At 32.0% G+C, this 26,048-nt stretch overlaps 1 protein-coding gene across 1 annotated transcript; it reads right to left on the reverse strand.

Annotated features, from left to right (window-relative positions):
- Positions 1-1,995: 1,995 nt before the first annotated feature.
- On the reverse strand, positions 1,996-25,663 carry LOC124362770 (DNA polymerase delta subunit 3-like). Its single transcript, XM_046817540.1, has 8 exons — positions 25,267-25,663; positions 20,358-20,413; positions 19,112-19,369; positions 13,020-13,164; positions 10,419-10,571; positions 9,050-9,332; positions 7,902-8,016; positions 1,996-2,122 (listed from the first exon to the last, which is right to left on the reverse strand). The coding sequence occupies exons 1-6, from the start codon at positions 25,333-25,335 to the stop codon at positions 9,072-9,074; spliced, it is 942 nt and encodes a 313-aa protein (XP_046673496.1). The 5' UTR covers positions 25,336-25,663; the 3' UTR covers positions 1,996-2,122; positions 7,902-8,016; positions 9,050-9,071.
- Positions 25,664-26,048: the final 385 nt, after the last annotated feature.

The following is a 26,048-nucleotide window of genomic DNA, read 5'->3' on the forward strand; positions in this document are numbered from 1 at the left end:
GGCACTTTCCGGATGCGCTTTGTAACTAGCATTAATTCCTGACATAAACAGCAAGTGAATAGATTGATCTAATAGGCATTACCCCTTTAGAAAATATTTACAATATAACGTTTTTCAAATATCCTAACAAATTACTAAACCCAGTGATAAAGGTTTGAAGTATTTCTTTCACTGCATAAGGACAACATTAGATTGGTTTTATTATGAAAATATTAACAAAACAAGACACAATTTTAGAGACATTTATGAATTTAAAATTATTTAAAAAATTTAGAGAATTTATGCTGAAACCACAAATGCAGTTTTTACTTCTTAATCTATTCAAATCCACACAAAAATCTCCCATAGTTTAACATTAATGCAGGCTTAAACTTCAGCGAAAAACTCATCATGCCCGGTTTGACTGGTAAAAATAGAACAATATACTTTAATGACATATTCTTTGAGAACAGTACATCGAGTCAATGGAGATTGTTGTAAAGGGAGTAACAATAAAGGTGGCATGGCTTAGAGGTGCACACTATCTCTCCTGATGAGGTGGCCCATGGGACCTAAGTAGGATAGGTGGGGGGTGGCCCCAATCCCCCATCTTACTCATTTTGAATATCGTATCACTTCAGAGCTGCAAAATGACCTTAGATTTAAATGCAGTATAGGCTTCCTTTCCTGTCCTAGTGATTTTCCTTATGTTTTAGAGGTTAAATGTCTAGTCATCTTTGATTATAATGTTTCCTTCAAGTTAATATAAATCCATAATGCACTATGTTCGGTCTTGTTGAGATACCTTCATGAAGATCCCAGAACCATGGCAGAATATTTGTCATAGCGGGCATATACATTCAAAATATGAGATCCATTAAATCTGTCTTAGAGGCTGTTTTGTGACTTAACAATAAAAAATAACCCTATAAGTCACTTGAGTTTTATTGCATATGATAGTATTTTGAAGGAAAAATGTGATATCAGATTTTAGATGAAACAACTACAGTATTTTAGTCATTATGAGACAGAATAAAAGCTCACACACTGACTCTTATTTATAGTGCAAGTTGTTTAAAGGGTTCAGGCTCAGACCAGTCACTTGATTTATCCTGAATAAAAAAAATAAGAAATATAATAGTCACTTGAATCATCGGTTCCGTCGTACGCCTTAAACTCCTTTGGCCATATTTGATTGAAATTGGACTTGACTTTGAAATGAAATTTTAAAATGGCTTTATTCTTTTCCTTAAGGAGTGTCTTTACTTTGGGATCAATCCATAATAATCATAGTAACGTAAAGCTTCTTTCCAAACAAAATTACCAAAACCGTGTTCTTGATAAATTTTTTAAATCAATCCTGATTAACACACAACCAAAAACTATATACTCATGGGAAATTTAGACAGTATCCATCCAGTAATAAAAGATTCAGACCAATCACTTTATTTATTGTTTCTAACCTAGGACTTCAACTCCTCATGTAATATTTGACTGAAATAAGATATTATTGATCTTAGAAATAACCTATGACATTATTAAGCCAAATATTATTAAGATCACTTCAATACCAATACTTATTATATAATAACTGCAGGATGTAGTTGTTATTGAGGCGCTACGTCTCCTTGAGTCAAATTGAACTGAATAACAAACTTATGTTTGGGATTTATAGGAGAAAATGTTATAAGAAGTTTGGCAAAAATCAGACATAAACACGGCCCTTAGTGTTAATACAAATAGATTGACACATTGATAGAGAAAATTTATTTATCACTGCATGTCGAGGGCTCATTTTCACTATATTCAGCCAACATGTAGCCTACATAATTCTGAACACTTAATTTAAAAAACAATGTTATAATGATTGTAAACTAACACACTACGCTAGTGTTCTATTAAGATAAAATACTCATAACAGGGTTTCTAAAAGAATTAAAAAAAATAAAAATAATCTATCACAAGGTAAATTTAAGAAACATACCCATGTATCCATCAGGTGTCATAAATGTTTTACTGATAAGTTTCTTCTTTCTCTTCCTAGATGGCTCTGGAGTTCCATGAATGATATCATCATCATCATCATCTGGTATCATGGTAGGCTCAGGTTCTGGTGTTGGTTCTCTTTGTACTTCTTCATCAGCTACAAATGATTATAAATTTAAATACATAAGGTTCATGATTTGTTTCAAGTACTGTACTGATGTGCATATTAGAAAAAGGCAAATAGAAAGGCCAGTGTTGAAGGAAATACTTTTACAAATTTGTATGGGTATAATTGGTTGTAAGGAATAATTGGGGTTACAGGGTACTCAAAACGTATGAAAAATTGGCAAGCAATTTTAGAAAAATTATGTAAACTTAATTTTTATCCTTTTGACTACAGGAACTTGAATTTGCATAGAGAACAAATATTAACTCTTTAGGCTCACCATCAAATTCATATGATTACCCTCTCATTGGCCACAACAATAGCCATGGCTGTTCTCTGCCTCAGGTCGTTGATTTATAACCACGTCCTGTCCCTCAGCTCGGAGGGCCATGCTTAAGATGTATAGAGTATAGGAGGTGGGCCACACTGAGCCGAGCGCTGGCGGTGAAGTCACGCTAGACCTGGCTGCCTGTGCCGCACCTTGCCTATGCTTATACGAACTTGCAGTGTACCTGTCATTTCCCTCAAAAAATATTAGCTTTAGTTAGACTTGTGGATATGGTCATCACACTTGTGTATTACGTTGTTTAGAGTTAACTGTTACATGTTTTGTGGTGGTATTGTGCTAATCAGACGTTTGGGTAAGGTTAATATTTCATTAGAACATTACGATTAATTTACTAGACAACCTCATTTACACCTTTCTCAATAGTGTTAAATACATAACCCAATTCTTCTAACCCTTGAATTTACTAACACCCAAATAGGGGCCTAGAGGTAAAATCCACAGCAAGCCAAAGGCGTTATCATCCTTTCAATCTGATTGCATGATTATAGAAAATTTCATTCTCCGCCCAACCTCACTCCAATCCAATCATTTGCACTGATATTTCCTACACACGTTATGACAACATTTTTTTTTTCAAATAAAATTGTACAAACAAATTAGAGTGTGAAAACTGGACTTATATATGACTGGCTCTATATGAAAATCCTTTTGGAGACTAGGAACTTGTCCAGGAGCAAGACATATTAAAATTGCAAAGAAAATATATATTTGATTGAGATTAAATTTAGGTAATATTTTATTACATTATTATAGCAGTAAGATTTCCAACAGTACCTTTACATAACATGAAAGCTCTCATGTAATATTGAGAGCTTAAGGATGAGGATTCATATAATGCAAAATGAACCAAATAACTATAGGGACATCATCATGTTGTTATTATGATTTCATGTGATGTAAATTATGTGTAATAACCTTGATTTTTCTCCCGTAGGACTTATGTTAAATATCAAACACTGCTGTCTTTATTTTTGCCCGCAGAATTGTTTGTCTCATTTTAAATATATAACTAACACACATTCAAACAATATTTATTTTTAACCCTTCCCGCGCTACGGCAATTTGGGACGCACCATACCCAAACGCTACATATACCTCAAACATTTTTTTTCAATAAAGTCAACGCTAACGTTGTATTTGAGTTTGTTACCATATAAAAAGTCTTTTGGGGACGAAAAAAGTATAATTTTTTTAATACGTTTATTTAAATTATAAAACAGTATAAATACACCAAATTTAACGAAATGTTGAACGAAATTTTACTATCGTGTATAATATTATATTATAGTATATTATATGTATAGTATGTATATAATACAATTAAAATAAAACATTAATGGGTATAAAAAGACCTAAAATTAGCCATCACGGTGTTCAAGATAACGTCAACGTGTGGTACGTCTTGAAACACCTATCCGGGTGCAGGTTCGGCTGGGCGGTGCATGTCTCGCACACGTAAATGGTCTCCTTGCGTAAACCGTTGCGTGTACACACAACACATCTTCCCAATATGTCAAAAACCAATTTGACAACGTAAACACAACAGTTCCACTCGCAGTCCGCGAACGAACTAAACCGGCGAGTTATTTCGTCAGTAGCGCTAGTGTCTGGCAAAACAGGCAGTGGCATGGGTAGTGCGCCGCCATTTTGCAGCTTGGATAAAAACCGGGAGGCGGGGACAACTATTACTGTGCTTTTCTATTGAGGGATATATGCTCCAGTAGTTACTGCACTCCTCCGGCAAAACTGGGAACTACTTACTCCCAATAATAACCTCAATGTTTAAAAGCGAATATATTTGTCAACAGCGTTTTTAGCAAAGTAAATATTGGCGGTTATATTTGTCAACAGCGCGCGAAGGGTTAATTTTAAATTTCAATTTTATAAGTCATAAAGTATAATTCTTAAAACATATCAATAATGTGTTTCCACAGACAAACTATGTTATCTGTGACCAACGCCAAAGGATACTAAGATTCCTCTTGATGATTCATAACCTGGCGCAGAATCATGAGGAAAAACATGTCCATGTTTAAGTAGGAGGTTGTCTCTTGTGGTCGGGGTACTTACTCTCGAGTGTTAACGATTAGAACTTGCTCTTGGGTTATCTCTTGTCAGCAACGTAGTCCTACTCAGCTCAGAGGGTAATCACTACTTCTTAGTCTAGTCTTGTAGTATTGACTGAAAGGACTAAGAAAGCTCTTCTATATGCTCTATAATATGTTTGCTTTTTTTAAGATGTTTAATTATTCTGAACTTGTTCGAAATCTTTACTAAAACAACTATATATTTTATATATATTAAATACTATGAATTATGAATATTTTATAATTCATCATCATTAGATTCCATGGATTTTCTGATTGTAGAGGGATATAAACAGTTTTTATGGTGCACAACAGAGATGAATGGCCAAACATTGATATAATATTATTGCATTTTGAAGACCACTGCTTGACTAATTCACATATTAATACCTTCACTGTGACACAATACACGTACCAACGTTAGGATAGTAGGGGTAGTATCAGTATGTGTCCGAACCAGTGAATGTGTTAAACTATGATACATATCTAGCTTGATTATAAGATTTTAACACCTTCTCTGCAGCACAGTACATGTACCAACCTTAGGACAGTGGAGATAGTATTAGTATACTTCCGAAGCAGTCAATGTGTTAAACTATGATACATCTCTATCTATATTATGTTTTATAAGGATTTCTGAACAATGAAAAGAATACCTGTGGTGTGTTACACTTCACAAAACAAGATTTTTCCGGACATTTGTCATCATTTAGTAATACAATAAATCAGTGACACAATTTTTGTGAAATTGAATTTGTGTAAAACAATGTTTGCAAAGAAAATATTTGTATCACTGAACGATGGCAAATGTTCGCAAAAATCCTGTTTCCTTCACAATCTTTCCATTGTCAAAAACAAACTGTTACACTTGCATTTCTTTGTTTTTATACATGAGGATGAGTAAATTATTTTGCCTGACAGTGTTACATCTCATTAACCTTTATATTTTAAGTAGAAAGTAATAAAATCTCTTTACTAGAGATCACGTTACCAAATGCTATAGAACCGAGGCAATCTGAAATAGAAACTCAACGTAAGAAATTATTTCAGCGCCCTTCCCCCAAATTCTACCCGCTGTCTTCTTTTATGACCCCTCCATAATAATACTTTTTGTACAATATATTTTTTTAAAGGTATCCACTCTATAACAATCACATCATTAAACCTCCTAACATATAACATAACAGCTCTAGTACAAGTACAAGTAAACTTTCCACTTGTTATGTATCAAAGGTGGAAAGGCAGTGATAGCACATAATAAAACAAGATTAGACTTTGAGGGCCCAATCCTGTTATCTAACTTTTATTTTGAGAGAGAGAGAGAGAGAGAGAGAATATCTTTATTTTACAATCTTCAAGATTGAAAATGGTGTCACTTAGTACAATACATTTGTTATGGTAATTTCAGTCCAGAACTTGCTTTACATAGTAAAATTTGGCCAGTCCAGAAATTCATTTATGGTGTAGAACGGTCGTTGGAGCAACCAAGCTTGAAGTTTTTTCTTTAAGATAATTGGGTCAGCTCTCTTGATTGTGTCAGGAAGGATGTTGAAAAACTTGGCTCCAGCATATGAAGGCTTTGATTGAAAGCGACCACTGTGGTGAATCGGCAGAGCAAAGTCTGTGGCATTCCTGGTTTGGTAGGTGTGAGTATCCATGTGGCGCTGCAGTTGTCTTGAGGATGCCAGGTAGATCACTTCCAGCAGGTAGATATTAGTGACTGTCAATATTCCGATTTCTTTAAAAGCACACCTGCAGCTGTCTCTCCAGTCAAGATCAGCCAGTATTCTTATAACCTTTTTTTGAATGATGAGAACACGCTCCAGGTTGCCACTCGCCGTAGCGCCCCACAAGACAATGCCATATCTGAGATAGGACTCGAACAGAGAGTTGTAAAGAGTAGAGAGTAGTTTGATAAAATTATGATTAAAGAGATAAGTATCATGATAAGACATGAAACCTGCCCCTGAAGCTATAAAAGTTTTGTTCCTTCTCAGAGTCAAAAGGAAGTAACTAATGTAAACTTATCATTCTAAAATCTATCTATATATATCTATCTATATATATACCCACTCACACATGCGCGCACACACACACTATGAAGTTGCATGAGTAACTCATTCACTCACAAATTCTAACCTACATTACAAGGGCTAAAAATTTGGCACATAGGTTGCTTTTGCCATGTAACCAACCACCTGGAAAAGTCTGAAAAGTAAAAAGTTTAATTTTTCAACCCCTAAGAAAATTAAAATGGCGGGTTCATTTTCACCTGTGCAGGCCTTTTTCCTAAGCTCAATAGCAGCCGAACTAGAGAGCAAAACCAAATTGTGATATCAGAACCAAATATCGGAATGAAACTATAAAGAAATTGTTACTTTTTACGATATTTTTAGCAATAAAGCCACAAAACGCATTGAAAATATAAATATAAAAAGGTTTGCCTAGTTAGCCTAAGTTTGTTAATTTTTGCAGATTTAACCAAACTTTTGACTTTGAGAGTGTTTTTTGCGTTTTTTGGCTTAACCTTTAGAGATATGACAAAAAGTGACTGGACTTTTTCTATAGGAAATTTAATTTTGACTTTTTGATTCTGCTATTGGATTTGAGCTATGACCTCCAGTTTAGGTGGTACAGAGCCTTGTGTACCAGAAAGTGGACTGTCAAGCTTGAACGAAACATCTGCAAGGGTGAAAATTCACACATTTTTTTGAGGGGTTTAAAAGTAAAAATTCCTTTAAAAGTAGAAATAGACTTTTCCTATGGGTTATACGGCAAAAACTACCTGCATGCTAGGCTTCAAGTTTCCAGCACTTCTAGAACTATGTTATAATTTTTATCCATATACAGCTTGCCAACACCTTCTCTGTTTTTTTTTTAATAGTCCAATTTAACGGTTTTTTTCGAATTTCTTCAAGGGGTTTAGAATTAAAAAATTCCGGTTTTCAGACTTTTCCCGATAGTTCTACGGCAAAAGCCAACTACATGGCAAGTTTCGTGTTTCTAGCACTACTAGACGTATGTTAGAATTTGTATACGTGAGACAGTCACACATGCAGCTGTAATTGCTAGCATATTAAGTAAATATATTTTAAACATGGTATTTAGGTATTTGTTTTTTTTCACATGTGTTATTTTGAAATAATATACACATTTATATAAGTTACAAAAGATGACAAGACATTCTTGTCAGTTAGACACATGTCTAAAGCTAAGAAAATATGTTTCTAAACGTAACAGAAACATTTACCTTTGTTTTAATAGATAAACACCACAGTTTACAAAATGTGTTACGAAAATTTTCTAAAATTAGCTTTATATTCTGATAACAAACCTTCACTTTCATTACTCTCACTGTCACTAAGAACGACAAGGCGTTTTCTTTTCTTCTCATCCTTGTCTGCTTTTTTGGTTGCCTTTTTCTTACTAGTGGAACGTTTAGAATCATTCTAGAAGGAATAAAGAAAATTATGAACACTAAAATAACAAAGTGATATAGCAGTTCATGTTAGGTTAATTACAACTAAAACAATACTTGGCTAAGACTCCGGAGCATATTTCTCTTACACAATTACAGTAATTGTTTTACCTGATATTGAAACACAATGGTTCCAATCCAATTTCTTTATATCATGAAAATATTCAAACCATTCCATCTTTACCCAGGATTATATTAACTTATTTTACTGAATGAAACCAAAATTTAATTCTCTGCAAATTGAGTACCCTGATCAAAGCGGTTTAATTTCTCAAAAGATTGATTACAAAATAAAATACATAGGCTATATGTATAAAAAAATAAAACTACCTAGTTTTAGTGAGGAAAATCTTGTTGCCATATTTTTTAATTTTCAGCCTTACTGAACACAAAATTAATTTACTACACAGAAAAAGGTAGTGAAATAAAAAAAGTTAACATGTACTAATAAATGTTTTCTGCTACAAAGCAAAATTCTTATATTATTATTTTCTTCCTTTTAATACAAATGAGTGCAAAAATTAAGCAGTTGTGTATAATACTATATTACTATAAAGGAATGTGTGCATTTTATAGATGAAGACTGTTCAGAGTTTTGACACAATTAAAGATATTTTAGAAATATAAATTAAAGAAATATCAAGTAAAACTAAACAATAAATTGTTGATACAAGGCGTATTCAGAAAGTAAGTATGTTTCATCACAATACTTTCATACTATTTTTGTTACGTTAAAATACAGCAAGGAACAGTACGGAACATTGTATTGTGGAGGGAGTGAGCATGTCATTGTTAACTAAGTGACGACATGTGCACGGCCAACCAGTTTTTGTCTGTACGGCCACAAATGAATGTCCTCACCCTTGTCTCATTACACCATACTGTATCCCACCTCTAACATTGTAAGGGTAACTTTAAGATTGTGTGTAGCGTATTAATGTCATGTTTTATCGAAGTTGATGATGCCAAATGTGTCAATCTATAAATCAGTTTGGAAAAATTACCTTTTTAGTTTCTTTAATTGGTTTAGCATCTGCTTTTTTTTGTTTTTGCTGATGCTTCTTTAGGAGAACTATCTGTTTTGGAATTCTTCTTATTTTGATCACAAATATTTAATGTAGCTTTATTTTCTTTTAGTGGTGACAACCTTTCCTCTTTAGTCTCCACTTCTTTTTCTTTGTTGTTCTTTTCTTGATCTACTACTGGTTTTTGTTCACTGATGGGTTTACTTGTCTTGCTGAAAAATGCTCCTATTCCTTTGGAAGGTTTGTTATTCACAGCTGCTGCCTGTAATCAATCAAAACAGAAGAAATGCTTGAATCAAGAAAATATCACAAATCATTAAGAGAATAACTTATTAAATCATCAACTATCACCAATTAACTTTTTTTTTAATGCATCTCTAAGTTGAACTGAATCTTTGATTTATAAACGCAATAAAATTAAGGTTTATTTACGTTGTAAATGTGTTCAGATCCATAAACGGCCAAAATGATCCTACCTACTATTGTATCAAAAATTGAAGACTCAATTCAAATCCAGATATGATATTTTTCTGGATATACTAAAGTTGACATGGTAATTCATAACGAAGGGGAGAAACTCTGTGAGTGTTATGGGGTACATTTAATTATATTGAGTTGTATTTTAATTTGTAAATACTGTGATCGATATGGATTAAATTGATAGACTCGGGTTCCAAACACCCTTAATGTTTCTATAACAAACATACATTGTTACACTGTAGATACTGCAACCCATGGTTATAACTACAACAGGTCCATAATTACTGAAGTGGGTTTAGGTAATAATTGAAGTTAAAGCTGTATGATTCCAACATCTGCACATGTCTAAGTACAGTTCATCCAAAAATCCTATACTGGACTACCAACAATTAGTATAGAAATGAAGTCAGATAAGTTTGTAAAATATGTATGCTACAGTTCTGTTAAATGCTCTTCTATCCTAAACAAACTTGTAGGTAGACACTGTTGAGACTAGTTGCTGTGCCTCATTTGCCAGATATATGAAGATTATTGACATTTGCAAGTTAACCATCACCAAAAATTAGATCCATCCAATTATTTGTATTTAACTGTAATATTCATTATTACTATTCAAAGAACTATAAGAAATGAATTATTGAATATTCAGTTGATAATTGGAGCAATATACACATTTTATTTTTGGAAAGTAATTTAACTACTTATAACATAAGATTGTATAGGATAATCAGTTTAAGTTATAAACAATAAAATTTGTAACATAATTTTTGGCAAAAGTTTTTGGTAATTCCAATAATAGTTCTTAAAAAATACACTTAAATCGCCTTGAGTTTTTTTTTTTTTTTTCAATAAAACCACAACCGTTTACCTTTTCTCCAGCTTTCTTTTTAGGTGCAGGGTTATTTTTAAACATGGAGGGAACAACCACCTTCTCACTTTCGGACTTGACTTCAGACTGCTTGCTCTCCCCAGAACTTGTATTTTTTACAGTTTTTTCATCTTTTACATCTTTTGCCGGGCTCTGCAAACATTTAAGGTTTGTTACAAATCTATGTTCAACTTAAAAATAAATAAATCATAATACTTTTTAAGTGTAATTATTATGCTCATATTACATTCTAACACGTTCACGAAGACGTGTACTGCATTGGGTACACACAATCTTTCACAACTACCTGCGTGAACCTGGTTGGGCTTTCATAAAGCGTGTTGTGTGCCCGATAAGCTACACATTGCTATGAATTTTCTTATTGCATTTTCATTGTTTTCCAGTCTTAGTGGTTTGTTAAATTTGATCTATGCTTAAATAAATCCCTCAGAATATTGTGTACCCTGTCGGGCGTTTTTAAGGTAAATGAATTTTTGTAGGTACCCCTTGGGGTACACGGAAAAAAATTATAGAACACAATGAAATAATTGATTTTGTGCAAAACTGTGAAGCCTACATACCTTTTACCATATACTTAGACGTTTGACGTCAAAAAAGTGATTATGGATTTTTGCCATTATTATTGAAAAATTTGACGACATAAAAAAGTCCAGAAAAAAGTCATAGTCATGAACGTGTTAAGTAATATTGATTATTTATGGTTATGACGCATACTGATAACCAGCTTATCTATCCACTCTTTTGAAATAATTCATTGTATGCACTTGCAGTATCATTGACAAAAAATGAAAAATTGTACTTTTTGTACAACTCCTTCAGAAAAAATAAATTGGATTAGATTTTGAAGAGTTCCCCTTATTTCCAAGTCAAGCAAAACTTGAGAACCAATATGGTTTACTATTTATGTTTGATAATACACTCCAGTCACATCACAATTTCTGAGCTACAAGACTACTTATTTTGTTATCTACCTATCAACATTTATTATCAATAATGTTTTAAAAACAATCCACTGAAAAAACACAGCCATTTATGTGAGTAAAATTGTTTTTTTAACATTGCCTTGGCATTTTTTTAGTCACACAGTATGTATGTGATTCCATATATGATTCTAGTTTAACAAAACAATTTTTTCCAATGTCAGAAAGTTTACTTGCTTATATTATATCTCTGGTAAAAGGACTTTTGGTTTGTGCAAGAAATCTTTTCCTGCACTTTAGAAATGAATCAAAACACTATTTCGAAACCTCATATGTTTTTAATCTTCCTGGGTTAGGCTCCCTGATCCCTTTCTTCTGGGAGATGTTCTCTAATTTTCTATTTGATACACAAGATATACTCTGTTCTGGTTCAAAATTAATCAAATGTTTTTTCATAAGTATTAATATACCATCTCTTTTGAAGATGGATAACATAACTCAAAATGTCAAAAAAAGTAATGATGGCAAGACTGGCATCTATCACGCTATATTAATTTGTCCTGATTTTAATAAAATGTTAATGTTATTATCAAACGATATCAAACTTTTCCTTGTGAAATTTGCAATAAGTGAGATATCTTCAAGGAATAAATAAATTATAAGTGTTTATTTTGTGATCAAACTTTATAATTTCGAAAGGACTATTGCTACCATATTGAAGCACCAGCATTACTCATTATGTATTCTTAAATTTTATTTGTGTATTCTAAGCTTGTATGTATAAACTATACCATGAAAATTGGTTTATTTGTGATTCATTTATTGTACAATAATTTAGTGAAATCCACAGGTCTGTAGTCTAAATTGTGATATACAAATTGTTATAACTAGGCCTACACCTAGATTACAAATTTCATTTCATTCCTTATTTATTGAACATCATGAGTGACCTAGTAAATAAGTCAGGTGAACAAACAATTATTGTTAGACAATGTGTTGTTATTATAATAAATTTACTTCACTTCAGCATTTTCTGACAATATATTTTGTGTTTTTTACAACTTTTATTTCTTGAAAAAGCACTGATTGGGATTTGCAACAAACATTTGTACATATTAAAGTATAAAAAAAAAAACAAATAATTTTTATTTTCAGAATATTCATGCTCTAGAATATAGAAAAGTGCTCAAAATATAATAAGCATACAGAAAATATATAAAAACGTTAAAATGTGATTATGTAATTTTTTGTAAAAACACAACATTTGACTATTTACCAAAAACAATTTACAAATTTTAGAAAAAGCGGAATTTTGTTTAGCAAAAAAACCTTTTTTAAGACAGTAAGTATATTTTGAAAAGTAATAAAAAAATTTCTATTTTTTATAAGGCTTTACTTTTGGATACTGTTTGTTTTACTTGTTGTTTTTTCACCTTTAATGTAAAACAAAAACCTAAATTTCAATAAAAAAAATAAATCCAACTTCATATAAATGTTTCTTGTTTTGTGCTTAAAAATAAAATATATAATAGTGTATATTTTACTTCAATGATAAACATTTTACATAGGTTTGAATGAAGGTGTGCATAACTAGCAAAATAGTGCCTGCCATTATAGGAATTAGAACTGCTAGATCCAGCATTAAATTATCTAAACTTACTTTATTTTTGTTTGCTGGAGGTGGAGGTTGTGTTTTCTTGCCAAATCCTGTTGATTGATTAGGCACAACGGGTAGAGCATTAAACCTCAGTTTTGCTATCAATGTACTGTCTCTTTCATTGCAGTTAAAATCTATTGACGATAATCTGAAAAAAAGTTAAATGTATAGCACTCAAAAATAAAAACAGTTAAAATCAATTTAAAACCTGGATAATTTGTGGTACAACGTTACAACTTGTGTTAGTAATGAGACAAACAATGTAACAATTATTTTTAAATTTCAAAATGAAATGCTAAACCACAGTAAACACACTAATAAAACATTGCATGGCTTCACACATGGATAATGTAGAAAACCACAAACATTAGCTAGGAAACTGTAGAATATTATTATTTGTTTATCAGCTAATCAGATTAACTTCCTGTCATAAATGCCCTGTTTCTTACATTCATTTGTGCGTAAAAATATGTAATATAGTGTTTGAATCTTAAATTTTTAAATAAAATATTTATAAATTTGGACAATTTTTAGTTAGGCTATACACATTAAAATATACTTTTATCAAAAAAATATATAGATAAATAAGATGTATAAGAGCTTTCTTATAATTAATTCCCCCCCCCCAACTAAATGTTTACAACTTGTTTTATTTTATATTTTATTTCATTATAATAATATTTAAAAACTGAGTAGCCAAAATATGCCAATTTTATTTAGATTCATAAAATATATAACATTGTACATGTTTCATGGAAGAACTATTTGATATTAATTCACAAACACAAATAGTACAAAACGGCTAAATTTTCTAACATATTTACAATTGCTATGAACAATTCACCATAGTATTTATTTTTATAATTCACCATAATCCTTATTTTAACCCTTAAAGCGCCAAACAGTTTCAGTTAAACTCTGGATTAGCGCTCATTTATTATAAAAAATTAAAATTAGATTTTCTCAACGCTAATTTTAATTTCTTTTTTTAGGTTACAAAATAAAACAGAAACTACAAAAAAATATCTTTTATCATATTTATTGCCAAAAATACACATGATTTACTATGTAGCGTTCCAGCTCCTTTATAAATTTTTCCCCATGCTTACTGTTTCCTTTTATTATTATGTATATCAATGATGACATTGCGTGCTTATATGTACTAGAATAGAACTAGAAAATAAGTATATTACATATTTAATACAAAGTTATAATAAAAAATTAAATTTACATGCCAAAAATTTGAAAACCAAAATTTTCCAAATTCTTAGTCCTCTAACGGGTGTTATTTTTATAATAATTACAAAATGGTTTTCAGATGTTTATAGAAGTAAATAAAATATTGTAACACTTATTGGAGTAAAAACAAGCCTAAATAAAAAAAATAAACATAAATGTAGAATTTCGGAACAAGAGCTAAAATACATAATTATAAATATAAGGAGTAAAAATATTTCTACGAGGAAAAAAGACTTTTATCGCCATTCAAGAAACTGTTTATTTCAAAAGTTTATAAAATATATAACTTTCATAAAAAGATGATCATATAACACATAAAACTACACAGTAGTTTAACCGATCAACTAATCGCACTGCTTCAACAGGATATGAAGAAGAACACAAGAGATGCCCGGCGCGCGGCGAGGCAGTGACGTACGCATAAATGCGCTTGCGGCGTTGAGCAATACTACCAAACTGCCAGCTGTTCAACAAAAACCTGTTCAGTATCGATCGTTAAACACAAAGATTGTCACGTGATGTGGCACAGCCCCGCTACACTACTGTAACATACACCCCTCACAGTCTAGCGGACAAACTCTGAACTAACAGTGCAAAATAGTAAAAACAAGTATATTGCGCGTCTACGCGCTTACGGCGTTCAGAGCAAAGTCGATCCTCGCGCGCATATGCGCTTACGGCGCTTTAAGGGTTAATACTACACGTGTATAAGTTATACCAAATAACATGCATATAAATTAAGCGCATTCAACTAAAAATCATAACACTGCACAATATTATAATGGACTAGCGTACTACTTATGTGATTTTACATATATTTCTTCACATCAAGAATTTAGAAGTAAAAAACCAGAAGTAATATAAATGGAAAATATAGCCACTTATAATAACAAAAATTATTTCATCAAATAATTGCCCAAATATTGTTAAAACAAAAGATATGAGTTGATGCGATTTTTTCACTTTAACCATTTCTTTTTTTTAACATGACATTATAGTAAATATAGTAAAACAAAATATACTATTGAAATTAGCAACTCTTTATGATTGCAACAGTGATATATGAATTGCGATGATAGGAATGATAACATAACTATGCATTATAACAAATATCACAAGGGGCATGCGTCAGATCAGTATTATTTAGGCGATTGCCACTTGAAGGGTTAACAAAGCAAAAACATATTGGACAGTCTGTGTAAGAAATTTAAAAATCAAACCGTGTTGAGCAAATCTTATTTATGAACACCAGTTGGCATTGGTGGCAAAATATTACAATGCAGGTAATCACAAAATTAGAAAGAATTCAATAATCTCTTTGATTTTTGGCCTATAATTTCCAAACATAAAACAAACAACATGTATATATAATTACAAAATGGTAGAAGTTTTTGGTAAGCCAAGAACTATTAAATATATTATTTACTAAGAACAAGTTGGAGAAACCAGTTCACCCAGTAGATAGCTTTCATGACGCTATTCGATTTATACAAAATGCATACTCAATAAATAAAGAAATCTTCAATTCAATTCAGTGTAGCTAGTAAGAAGGCAAAGTCTTATTCACCTGCTACACTCACCTTAAAATACGTAGTATATGTTAGTTCTTTGGCTTACACGGATATGTCTTGACTGACGTGTTTTCCCACATACACTGTGTTCAAACATAGCTTACACAATTACATTCTTGAAATATTTCGGCTTTGCTGTGGAGAGCCATCTTCAGTCAACATATGTTAAACCAAAATTGCTAAACACAAGCATTTATCTGTATAATAGGTGAGTTGAAAGGGACAGAGAATCATTGTGATTTACTGAAAAACAATTTACAACTAACTATGATCAATATGGCTTCTTTATTACATGCTACCAGCTGTTTGACAATTTCACACTACTTTCTTTGTTGAAGTAATTTTCTTTCTTTATTATTTCTATGGTTTATAATTCTGTGGTTATAAGGAGAAAATGAACAGTAAGCTACAAGACAGACCCTACGAAAAGTTAGAAATCCTATTAAGTGTTTCAACTCATTAGTAAAAGAAGTAGTTACATCCAACACGGATATAGAAGATAAGATGACGTAGAGGTCTGATTAACTCTGACTCAAAACCACAACTATATGGCTTGCCTAAGTGCATAAAGAAGGCTTTCTACAGAGAGTTTTTGTCAGCTCGGTTTGCTCACTTACATAATAATGTAACCAAATATGTATCTAAATTGTTATCTGATTGTGTGGGAAAGACTGATTCATATGAACAACATTTAAGACATTTCATCAAAATCATAAGAAAATGACATGCTTGTCAGTTTTGATTTTGAATAATTTTTTACCAAAGTGACAATAATCGAAATAGTTCCCAAAAATATGCCTCCAATCTACTTAAGATTTCTTTTTTGACAGTATCTTCTATGAGCAAACAATGGAGTAACAATGGCTTCAAGCTAGTCACCTATAACAGCAGTAAACCTATAGATGGAAAACTTTGAGAAAGTAGTCCTGAAAGAAGCATGGAAAAAGCAGAAATTACATGTTTGCTACAGGAAATTATGGTCACAGGAAAGACAGCTTTGATGTAACTACAATATATAAATGTCATAAATCCCAATATCAAATTTACCATAAAAGAACAACAGAAGTTTACTATTTTTAACATGATTACAACTCGGAAGCCAGACAGGAGTATAAGACATTTGGAATATGGGCAATTAACAAACACACGACAATAGATGTATCTAAATACCCAGTCTCATCACTATCCAGACCGGAAATTCTGAGTACGGAATACATTTATTAATCGGATGATCAATATATCAAATAAAGATAGCTGGAATAAAGAGAACAGGAAATTATACAAAATATTATATAAGAAAACAGGTACAGATCAATAAATCTTTTAAGAAATGAATTACAAAAATTATGTGTCAGAATGTGCCATATTATTTAGATTAAAGTCAAAACAAAGAACGTCAAAAGCTGACATATCTTTCTTACATTCAAGGAACGCCCAATAAAATGGGAAAGATATTGAGGAAACTGAGTAACAAAACTGTATTCATGCCAGCTCAGAATGTAAATAACTGTTTGAGACCAGTAAAGGACACCATTCCACAGTGTACACCAGGAGTCTATGAAATGCCAAGTAGTTGTGGGAAGACAAATTTGATATCATCTATATGAGTGAGTGAGCACATTAGTCACAAAAATCACCCAGTTACGGGAAAATCAGCTATACCAGAACCTAGTCTCAAAACCAAACATTCAGTACAAACGACAAAACAAAATACTTACAAAATCAAATATTACCCAAGGATAAGAGAAACCATTGAAACAATCAAGAAAGAAAATAACTACACCAGATAAGATAGCATGAAATCATAGAAAAGCTGACAACCTGTTATAGAGAGCATATAACACGGCGGTATAGAAAGTGGTCTAAGACGTTGGACTTTGTGTCTGAGTTAGAGATAGCGCGGGTTCGAATCCTGTCTGTGACCGTTGCACTTTTTATCAGTATCAACGACCTTGTACTGTATCGACTCTCTCTCTTATTCTGCTTGATAAGATCCTCGCACAGGCCAGTGGCCCATGAGGACGGGCAGAGTAAGGCTTAAAAGGGGATCGGCTTCTCCTTTAAAAAAAAAATTGATTATAGTTGGTTGATTAAGCTTTAGGCAATCATATTAAAGCTCTGTTCCTTTTAACTCACTCAAACAGATGAATGCTTATTTTTAGAATTTTTTGTTTACATTCTGTTGACTGAAGACGGCTCTCCACAGCAAGGCCAAAATATTTCAAGAATATAAAATTGTGTAACCTGTGTTTCGACACAATGTGAACTGGACAACTTAAATGTCACATACACAGTTGTTTCAATCCAAGTTGATCATTAATAATAGCTCTTTTTGAAAATGATAGTCCAGTTGATTTTGATGTGAATATTTCTTAATTTTTGAAAAAAAAAAAAAAAAAAATCTCCAAATAAATCACTGGATGAATTACTTTCTAAATCACTCTGTGCCATTTTTTAATTTCAAAAAATTAAGAAATATTCACATCAAAATCAACTGGACTATCATCAGTATACATAACCTCAATGTAAATAAATCGTCAGAACACAATAAGCAGTATGAGTCAGCTGATGCATTATTATTTATAATAGACAGTAGAGCTGACACCAACAGCTGATCATGCAGCTGGAACATTGTCACTTTCGTATCTTCGTGACGTGGTGAGTTATTAAAATTGTTTTGGTAATACTGGCTATTATTTTGGATTAGGAATGAGATAGCAATCTCTGGTTTTCACTACTATTTAAGTTTTTTCATGCTCTTTAAAATGAGGGGTCACTTGATAGGGGTTTACATTTGAAATTTTTGGGTTGCCCCCAAAATTTCGCATTTTTGGGGAACAAAAAAAATTTTCAATGTCATAAAATGAAACTTCCTTTCCACATTGCACCACTACCCAAAGGATATCTCCTTATATTACCTAAAGAAGAAAATAGAGGGGGGGTCCTGACTTTATATTCACCCATATACTGAATATTTGTTTCCTTTTTTAGATTTTGTCTTGTCCACTTAAAACAACTTTTTAACTTTGATGAATCCATTAGGATATATCAGTGAAAAATAACATCAGTTTTGGCTATTGCCACATTGAAACCTTGCATGTTTCAGATAAAATTGTATACTATCACACTATACTGCAGAATATATTTTTAAATACGTTAGGTTTATACATAAGAAGAAAGTAGGCTATAGAACGCTTTTAGGTCATAATATTATGACATGTCATACTCTTAGTACATAAAACTAGTATTAAGCTTTTGTACTAGTTGTAGATAACTCTCACTCACCCTTTTGAAATGTTATCAATGTTTTCTTCTTTTTGTGCAGTGTACAGAACATTTAAATCAGAAATCTCCACACACTTTTGCACACTATAAATGTGCTTTGAGGTTACTGACTTGAGTGAACCCTCAATTTCTTCCAGATCCTTGTCTTTAACTACCAGAACTTGGTTAGTATCTCCATTATTTGAGACTCCAATTAATAAATATGTAGCACAGAGTTCGCCTTTCTTAGGATTATTTTCATAAAATGTGTAAAGCAATCTGTAAAAGTGACACAAAGACAGTATTAACACAAAATTCAGATTACATTGTATTCCTATAGTAATTAAATTCATAACAATAATTTTTACAAAAATATTATACACAGTATTTATTACATAAGTCAAATATAACACTTCAAGGGACAATAGATTAGCTAATCACTGGTCCAAATAACAAAACACGATGCTTGTATGAGTTGATAAAGTTTGCAAGATACAGACACTTTTTTATTTGATCTATAAAAACACTAATTTGACTTTATTTTCCAAAATGAAATGATTAGGCCTATTAAAAAATTGACAATACTTGGAATTAGGAAAATATTTTAAATTACAATTAAAGTTTACAAATATTTTGGGCCCTAAAAATTATATTTATACTTCAGAGCAATGAAGATTTTAAGAGGTGGTGGTAGTTCATGAAAGTGATCAACAAACCATTGGACTAAACCAAATTCAACAAAGGGCAAGCATGTGTAATTTAAAGTCCAATGATAGAAAAAGAGTATGAATAATTAGTTAGTACATTGTATCACTACATACAAGAAATGTACATTTAAAGGGTTGGAATGTATTCTTTACTTCAGGTGTAAAAAAAAAACCTGTAGGCATACGATTAGGCATAACAAACTAACAATATTATAATTAAAGTTAACGTAAACAAAAGAAGAAGTTGTATGTCAAAAAACTCAAGCATGCATCAGGGGTCCACGGGTTTTTGTTTATATTGATTAGTTTTTTGATTTTGTTGTATATACATTAATATTTTTTACACCTAAAAAAGAAGATAGATTCCAATTTTCAAAATCTAGTTTTCTATTATTCTTAAATTGTTTGAAAACAAAAGTAGTAAATAAGAGTTTCAGAAAAAATACACAATATAATAAAGTAAATTTTAAGTCACTTCTGAGAATGAAAATAAAACAAGAGCTTGTAACCCATATTACTACTAGAAGATATCATTATTTAGAAAAATCTTATCAACTCACTGTTTCGACAAATTGACATGGAGTCCTAGAGTTCTTGAGAGCCAGCTGTATGTAACCTGCAAGAACAAACATGACTAACTTACCAAGTATGACTATCATATACCAACATCCTTTATTCAGGTAATAATGAATATTTACAATATGTATGTATATCAATGAAAAACTTAACATAGATTCTACACTATGTGATAGAATTATTCGTATTGCCAAAACCTTTTTTCCCAAAAAAAATACCAACATGAAATCAGCAAAATTTTAAACAAAATTTGTATATTTAAATTCATTATTTTTTCTATTTTTCTTACCAAGACTTACAAATTTACATTTAGCAAATAAAATATAATTCTGGAATTATTATGATACAACACACATTGGGCTTGAATGTAGAGCAATATATTATATATACGTATAAAAAAACCATTGCAATTTGGGTATACCAAAATGCAACTTACAATGAGTAAACCAAATTTTAGCAAAATCTAAAATGGTGAGGTAAATTGAGTGTGTTGATTTAACATGGAATAGTCCCAGTATTTCATATTTTGTTTCAACAATCAGGAAACTTGTTATCCACATTGTCCGATAATACTAGATGATAAACTGACTACAGATAAGCTATTGGACACATATAACACCGAATAACACAGATACAAATATATCCATATAATGAATGACATTTCCATTTCCAGTAGCATCATTGTTTGTGATTTCAACCTCCTATATCCATAAATAAATTTGTTCAAGAGAATGAGTAGAATATGTTAATAAGGTTGAAATTATGATTGGTCACTCCAGCTATCTTCTATGATGATACCAAAGAACTATCTTTTAACCTAACAACTTGAATATCACGCACATGCTCAGGACTACCACTATCCGAGGACCTACTGCTTTACACAGAGGTTAACCGCACTTCTTCTTCTATGGGGCAGCCTACTGCCATGGACTTAAGCCTCAAGGGCCTTTTGCACACCACGGAAGCACACCATGAGGCCTACCAGTCTATGATTTCAGCAGTTCCACAAACTGCAGAAAACAACCTATCAGGTCCTCCTGGGGAAATTCACCACCCTTGTCCAAACTACTAAAGATGGCATACCGCTATGGCCCTTGCTACTGAAGGGCAATCAAAGAGCAAGTGTTCGGCAGATTCATCCTGCTCATCACACATTCTACAGAGCGGATCCTCCTGAAGGATGCCGACTCTGTGAAGATGCTTCCTCAGGTGACCATGTCCCGTGATCAGACCTATAACCCGAGAAGACATTGATCTATTTAGTGAGAGAAGATCAGACGCCACTCTGGAGAAAAGCGACTTTAGTACCATTCTGCTCATTCTCATGTCCGGATGCAACCTCCACCTTCTCTCATATTCAGCACGAACCCATTTTGAGACAGCCCCAAAGGATTCACACCTTGGAATACCGTAGAAGAGTTGAGGGCCTGTCATAGTTGACGCTGAGCCCTGGTTGGCCAGGGCATCAGCTCTTTCATTTCCAGGGATCCCCTTATGACCAGGAACCCAAAAAACAGTCACATTGTTGATTCTGGCAAGGGAAGAAACGACTTGATTGCAATTCCAGACAAGTTTGGATTTGAACACACGAGAGTCCAGCGCCATCAGTGCTGTCTGACTATCTGTGAAAATATTGATCGTTTTGCTCCTATATCGCAGACGAAGATTCTCACGAGCACATTCCATAATGGCTGCGACCTCCACCTGAAAAAATGTAGGATACGGACCCATAGGGACCACCAGCTCCCTGCATATATAAGGAAACGCCACTTAAAGCAAACAAATATTGTAAATTAACCTAACCATAAATTCCTACTATCTTTTAAGAAAATATTTATTTATTGTTTTGTTCATGAGGACAATTGCAATAGGTTAGTGGTGTGGATAAAAAGAAATTTGAAAATAATACATACACATTTTTTGAAGGCTACTACACTGGACGGTGCTCTACTTAGCTTCCCTAACCACAGAACACTCAGAAAAGCTTTCAAACACAGATAATGCTAAAAATCATATGTCACAATAATACTGAAAATTATAGATTGCCAAGAAGAACAGTACACAAGTATAACCAAAATACCATTTCCATTTAAATTATTCAAATATACGGATATCCATTGTTTATTTTTGTTCCCTAAACGCCAATTAACAGCTATACGTTAATTTGGACCACCGGTATCAATTTACAATAACGTGACCATGGAAAGGTATGTTCATTTTTTTTCCTGAAAACTACAATTTTTTCCTGAAAACAATAGTGAAGAAAAAATTTGTCGGCAACGAAAATCAAAGGAGTTACGATTTTTTGAAATCCTCTGAAAACTCTGTTTTTGACAGTACCTCTGGCAATTTTAACTGAAATGATGACGTTAATCCTGTCAACGATGCCTGCCCGCTGCGCAGTGCTTGCTCTTTTAGAAAAAAAATTAACTCGAGCTTGCAAAAGTCGAATCCCAGATCACGTGATGCCCCTGATCCTTAACCCTCCAAGTGTTGTTCGACAAAATTTTGTCGGTTATTTTCCATCCTTAATGCAATAATGCCCGAAAGGCATCAATATAATACAATGATATACTTTCCCCCCAGTTTATATGCACCTGTGATAATAATACTTGGCTATAAATGCCCAACCCATGAAAAAAAGTCCATTTTTCATGGTCACGGTATTGTAAATAAATACCGGACCACCTGCTAAATCTCATTTCTTATAACATATATCAAGTATTGATGTGATTCATATACTGTTGGAAAGGTAAAGAGTTGACGAACAAAGCACTGTTTTTTTATTGTTCTGTTGAATAATAATTTTAGAACGGTGTTGCTGTTTTTGTCTTTGCAGAAAAAAAGTTCCACCCACTTTTTTTGTTTTTGTAAGTGTTTTATAACAAAATATTACTTTATAGCCTACATATATAGGCTATGTATAACTATACTAAAATTGTGGCCTTTAGGTTATCATAACATTTTATAATATCCAAAAACATTATTAGTGTAACTATTTTTATCAGGCAATTATCCCTTTATTTAGAAATGTATAACAAAAATTTAGATTTTTACTAAAAATAAAACCTTAGGTTATTTCACAATATTTATTATTATAAAGTTCTCTAGTTTATTGTAGATAAAATATAGTTAGGCTAACAGATAATACAATTTATAAATATTTTTATAAATTTATCTGCTTTTAATCACGAAAACCATACTTCTTGTACTATTTTCATTTTTTGCGCTAAAAATAATGCCCTAATAATAAATATGTACCCAAAGACTCCAATACAAAACTATACATTTTCTTAAATTAAACTAAATTTGTAACCTTTTGGCTGTCTTGGAATTTGAAATTTATATACTGAATTATATTTTCCAAGCACATCCCTCTCCTTTTGTTACATGCAAATAAAAAAATTCTCTACTCACTATAAAAAATTCAAATGAAAATATTTACTCCAAGTATTATTATTGTTGTAGCCGATTAGACTTTAATAAGCGGCCTACATTCGTATTCAGTTGTTTTAACGAATTGTTCGATGTTTTTTATCCGAAGGCCTCATATGATTCTACCATATTACTTATAGCAGTTTTAATGTAAACAATAAACAGCAAGAAGTAACTAATATTTTGAGACTGAAAATGGCGATGAATATGAGGAAAATTTGTGAGATATTTCTCACAAGTGACGAGATTAGTTTAAGTGGTTTCAACATGTACGTTTAGCTCCTGGTAACCAATGGGGAGAATTCTTTCCTCCATTTCACAAAAAAAGCTGTTACTCATTTCTATCAAGCTGGGCAAGTTATAAATATTGTACGGTTTCTTTGATCTGTAAGTCTAGGCCTTAGTTGGTTTTGTAATGTTAGTATTAAATTTATCTTTTTAAAATTGTAATAAACGAGATTCGGGTAGGGTACGATAAGTAGGCCCGGTTTTTTATATCGAAGAATGTAATCATCAATACTTAATATTCCGCATCTCAATCCTAGACTATCAATCGATATAAAAGTATCTATAGTCCTCAAAAACAATCATATGTTTTAAATTAAAATATGAATTTAACATTTTACAGTGATCAAACAAATTATTATGACAAAAATTAGGAAAACTGAAGAAGACCATATTTGCCCATCTCACAGTTACAGTTGTTTCTTTCCCACAAATTTCACATAATGGGTTTTTTCGGTACGAGTCCAACATGTTGAAGTCATGAAAATCATGTCTTATCATCTTTCAAAACAATGTCGTGTAGTTTTCTAAAATTTGCAGCCATTTTTAATAATCAAATGTTACTTATATAAAATTGAAATATTACATTACCCTACTAGTATTATTTGAAAAGTGTTTACAGCTGTTGGTATGGATTATTTAAGTTAATTGTTCAAAATAATTAATCAGTATCGATTGATTATATCGATGGTTATGATTAAGTAGGCCTAATATCGTCTGCCAATTTCAAACTGTGTATTGTGTACACAAACACTCTTATTGTGTACGGTTTATTATATCGAAGTTGTATAATATCAAACAATTCGACAAAACAACCGAATAACGAGTGTAGGCCGCTTATTAAAGTCTCCCCTTATAGCCTATTATACTGTTCATTGGGAAAAAAATGATACCAAATACAGTTATGTTTGCGGTAAAACACGTTTTTTTTTTCAGATTATAGAAAAATAGCTTGCAAAACTGGGAAAAAAACCGGCTTGGTGTTTAAGGAAAATACTATCAGCAGTCAGATGGTTAAACTTGAAATTATAATTGATAACTCAGCCATTAACTTCACTGATACTTTCCCAACACTGCTACACAAAATATTTAACAATGATAAGAATGAAACTTAGATAAGTTAGTATAAACTAGGTAGGCTATTATCTAGGCCATAGTTTGTAAAATACTTACAACTTTCTTCTCATCAAATACATAATCCTCAATGCTAGATAGATAAGACTCTGTTTCTTCAGAATTCATTTTGATTTTTATTCAAATAAGCTATAGTTTTCTCAGTCAATGCAGAATCTCTATTTCGACAATACCAGGTATGTTAATAGACTATAATCTACTGGCGTAATTATGATAGTTGACTAAGTAATTAGTTCATAACAATAACAAACAATAACTGTGACATATTTTTGCTAAAGATAACATAACATTCTGACACAGCCTTGATGGATATCCACCAGTGATTTAATCACAACACTGACAGCACTAAAACAAACATTTGAAACATTCAATCACACAACATAACCTATCACTGGTCTAGTGTTCTCTGGTTTATTTAGCACGGACGAATTGAGATAGAATGCTGACTGCTGAGGTTAAATAAGTAAGGAAACAGATGTTATATTGAAAGTGGCGGGAAAGCGTTTCAGAATACAAATCATAGAGGAAGAAATCTTGTATAAATTACAATGATTGTAATCAATACTGTTAGACAAAGTGTAAATAATACTGATCTAACATTGGATAATAATACTAATAAGGCCGAACATTGGAAACACGCTTGAGAAACTAAATGGAAGTGTATCATTAGCCAAGCATAACTGAACTAGGAGTGCAGTCGCACTATGCGCAGTTATAACAATCATTGATGTATTAGATCAACTTAAACTCAACAAAAATCTATTTATAATAAAACTAAAAACACTAACACTACTATAACACTATTCTTGTAAACACTATAT

Source organism: Homalodisca vitripennis, chromosome 5 (assembly GCF_021130785.1).
Source record: "Homalodisca vitripennis isolate AUS2020 chromosome 5, UT_GWSS_2.1, whole genome shotgun sequence".
Classification (NCBI taxonomy): domain Eukaryota; kingdom Metazoa; phylum Arthropoda; class Insecta; order Hemiptera; family Cicadellidae; genus Homalodisca; species Homalodisca vitripennis.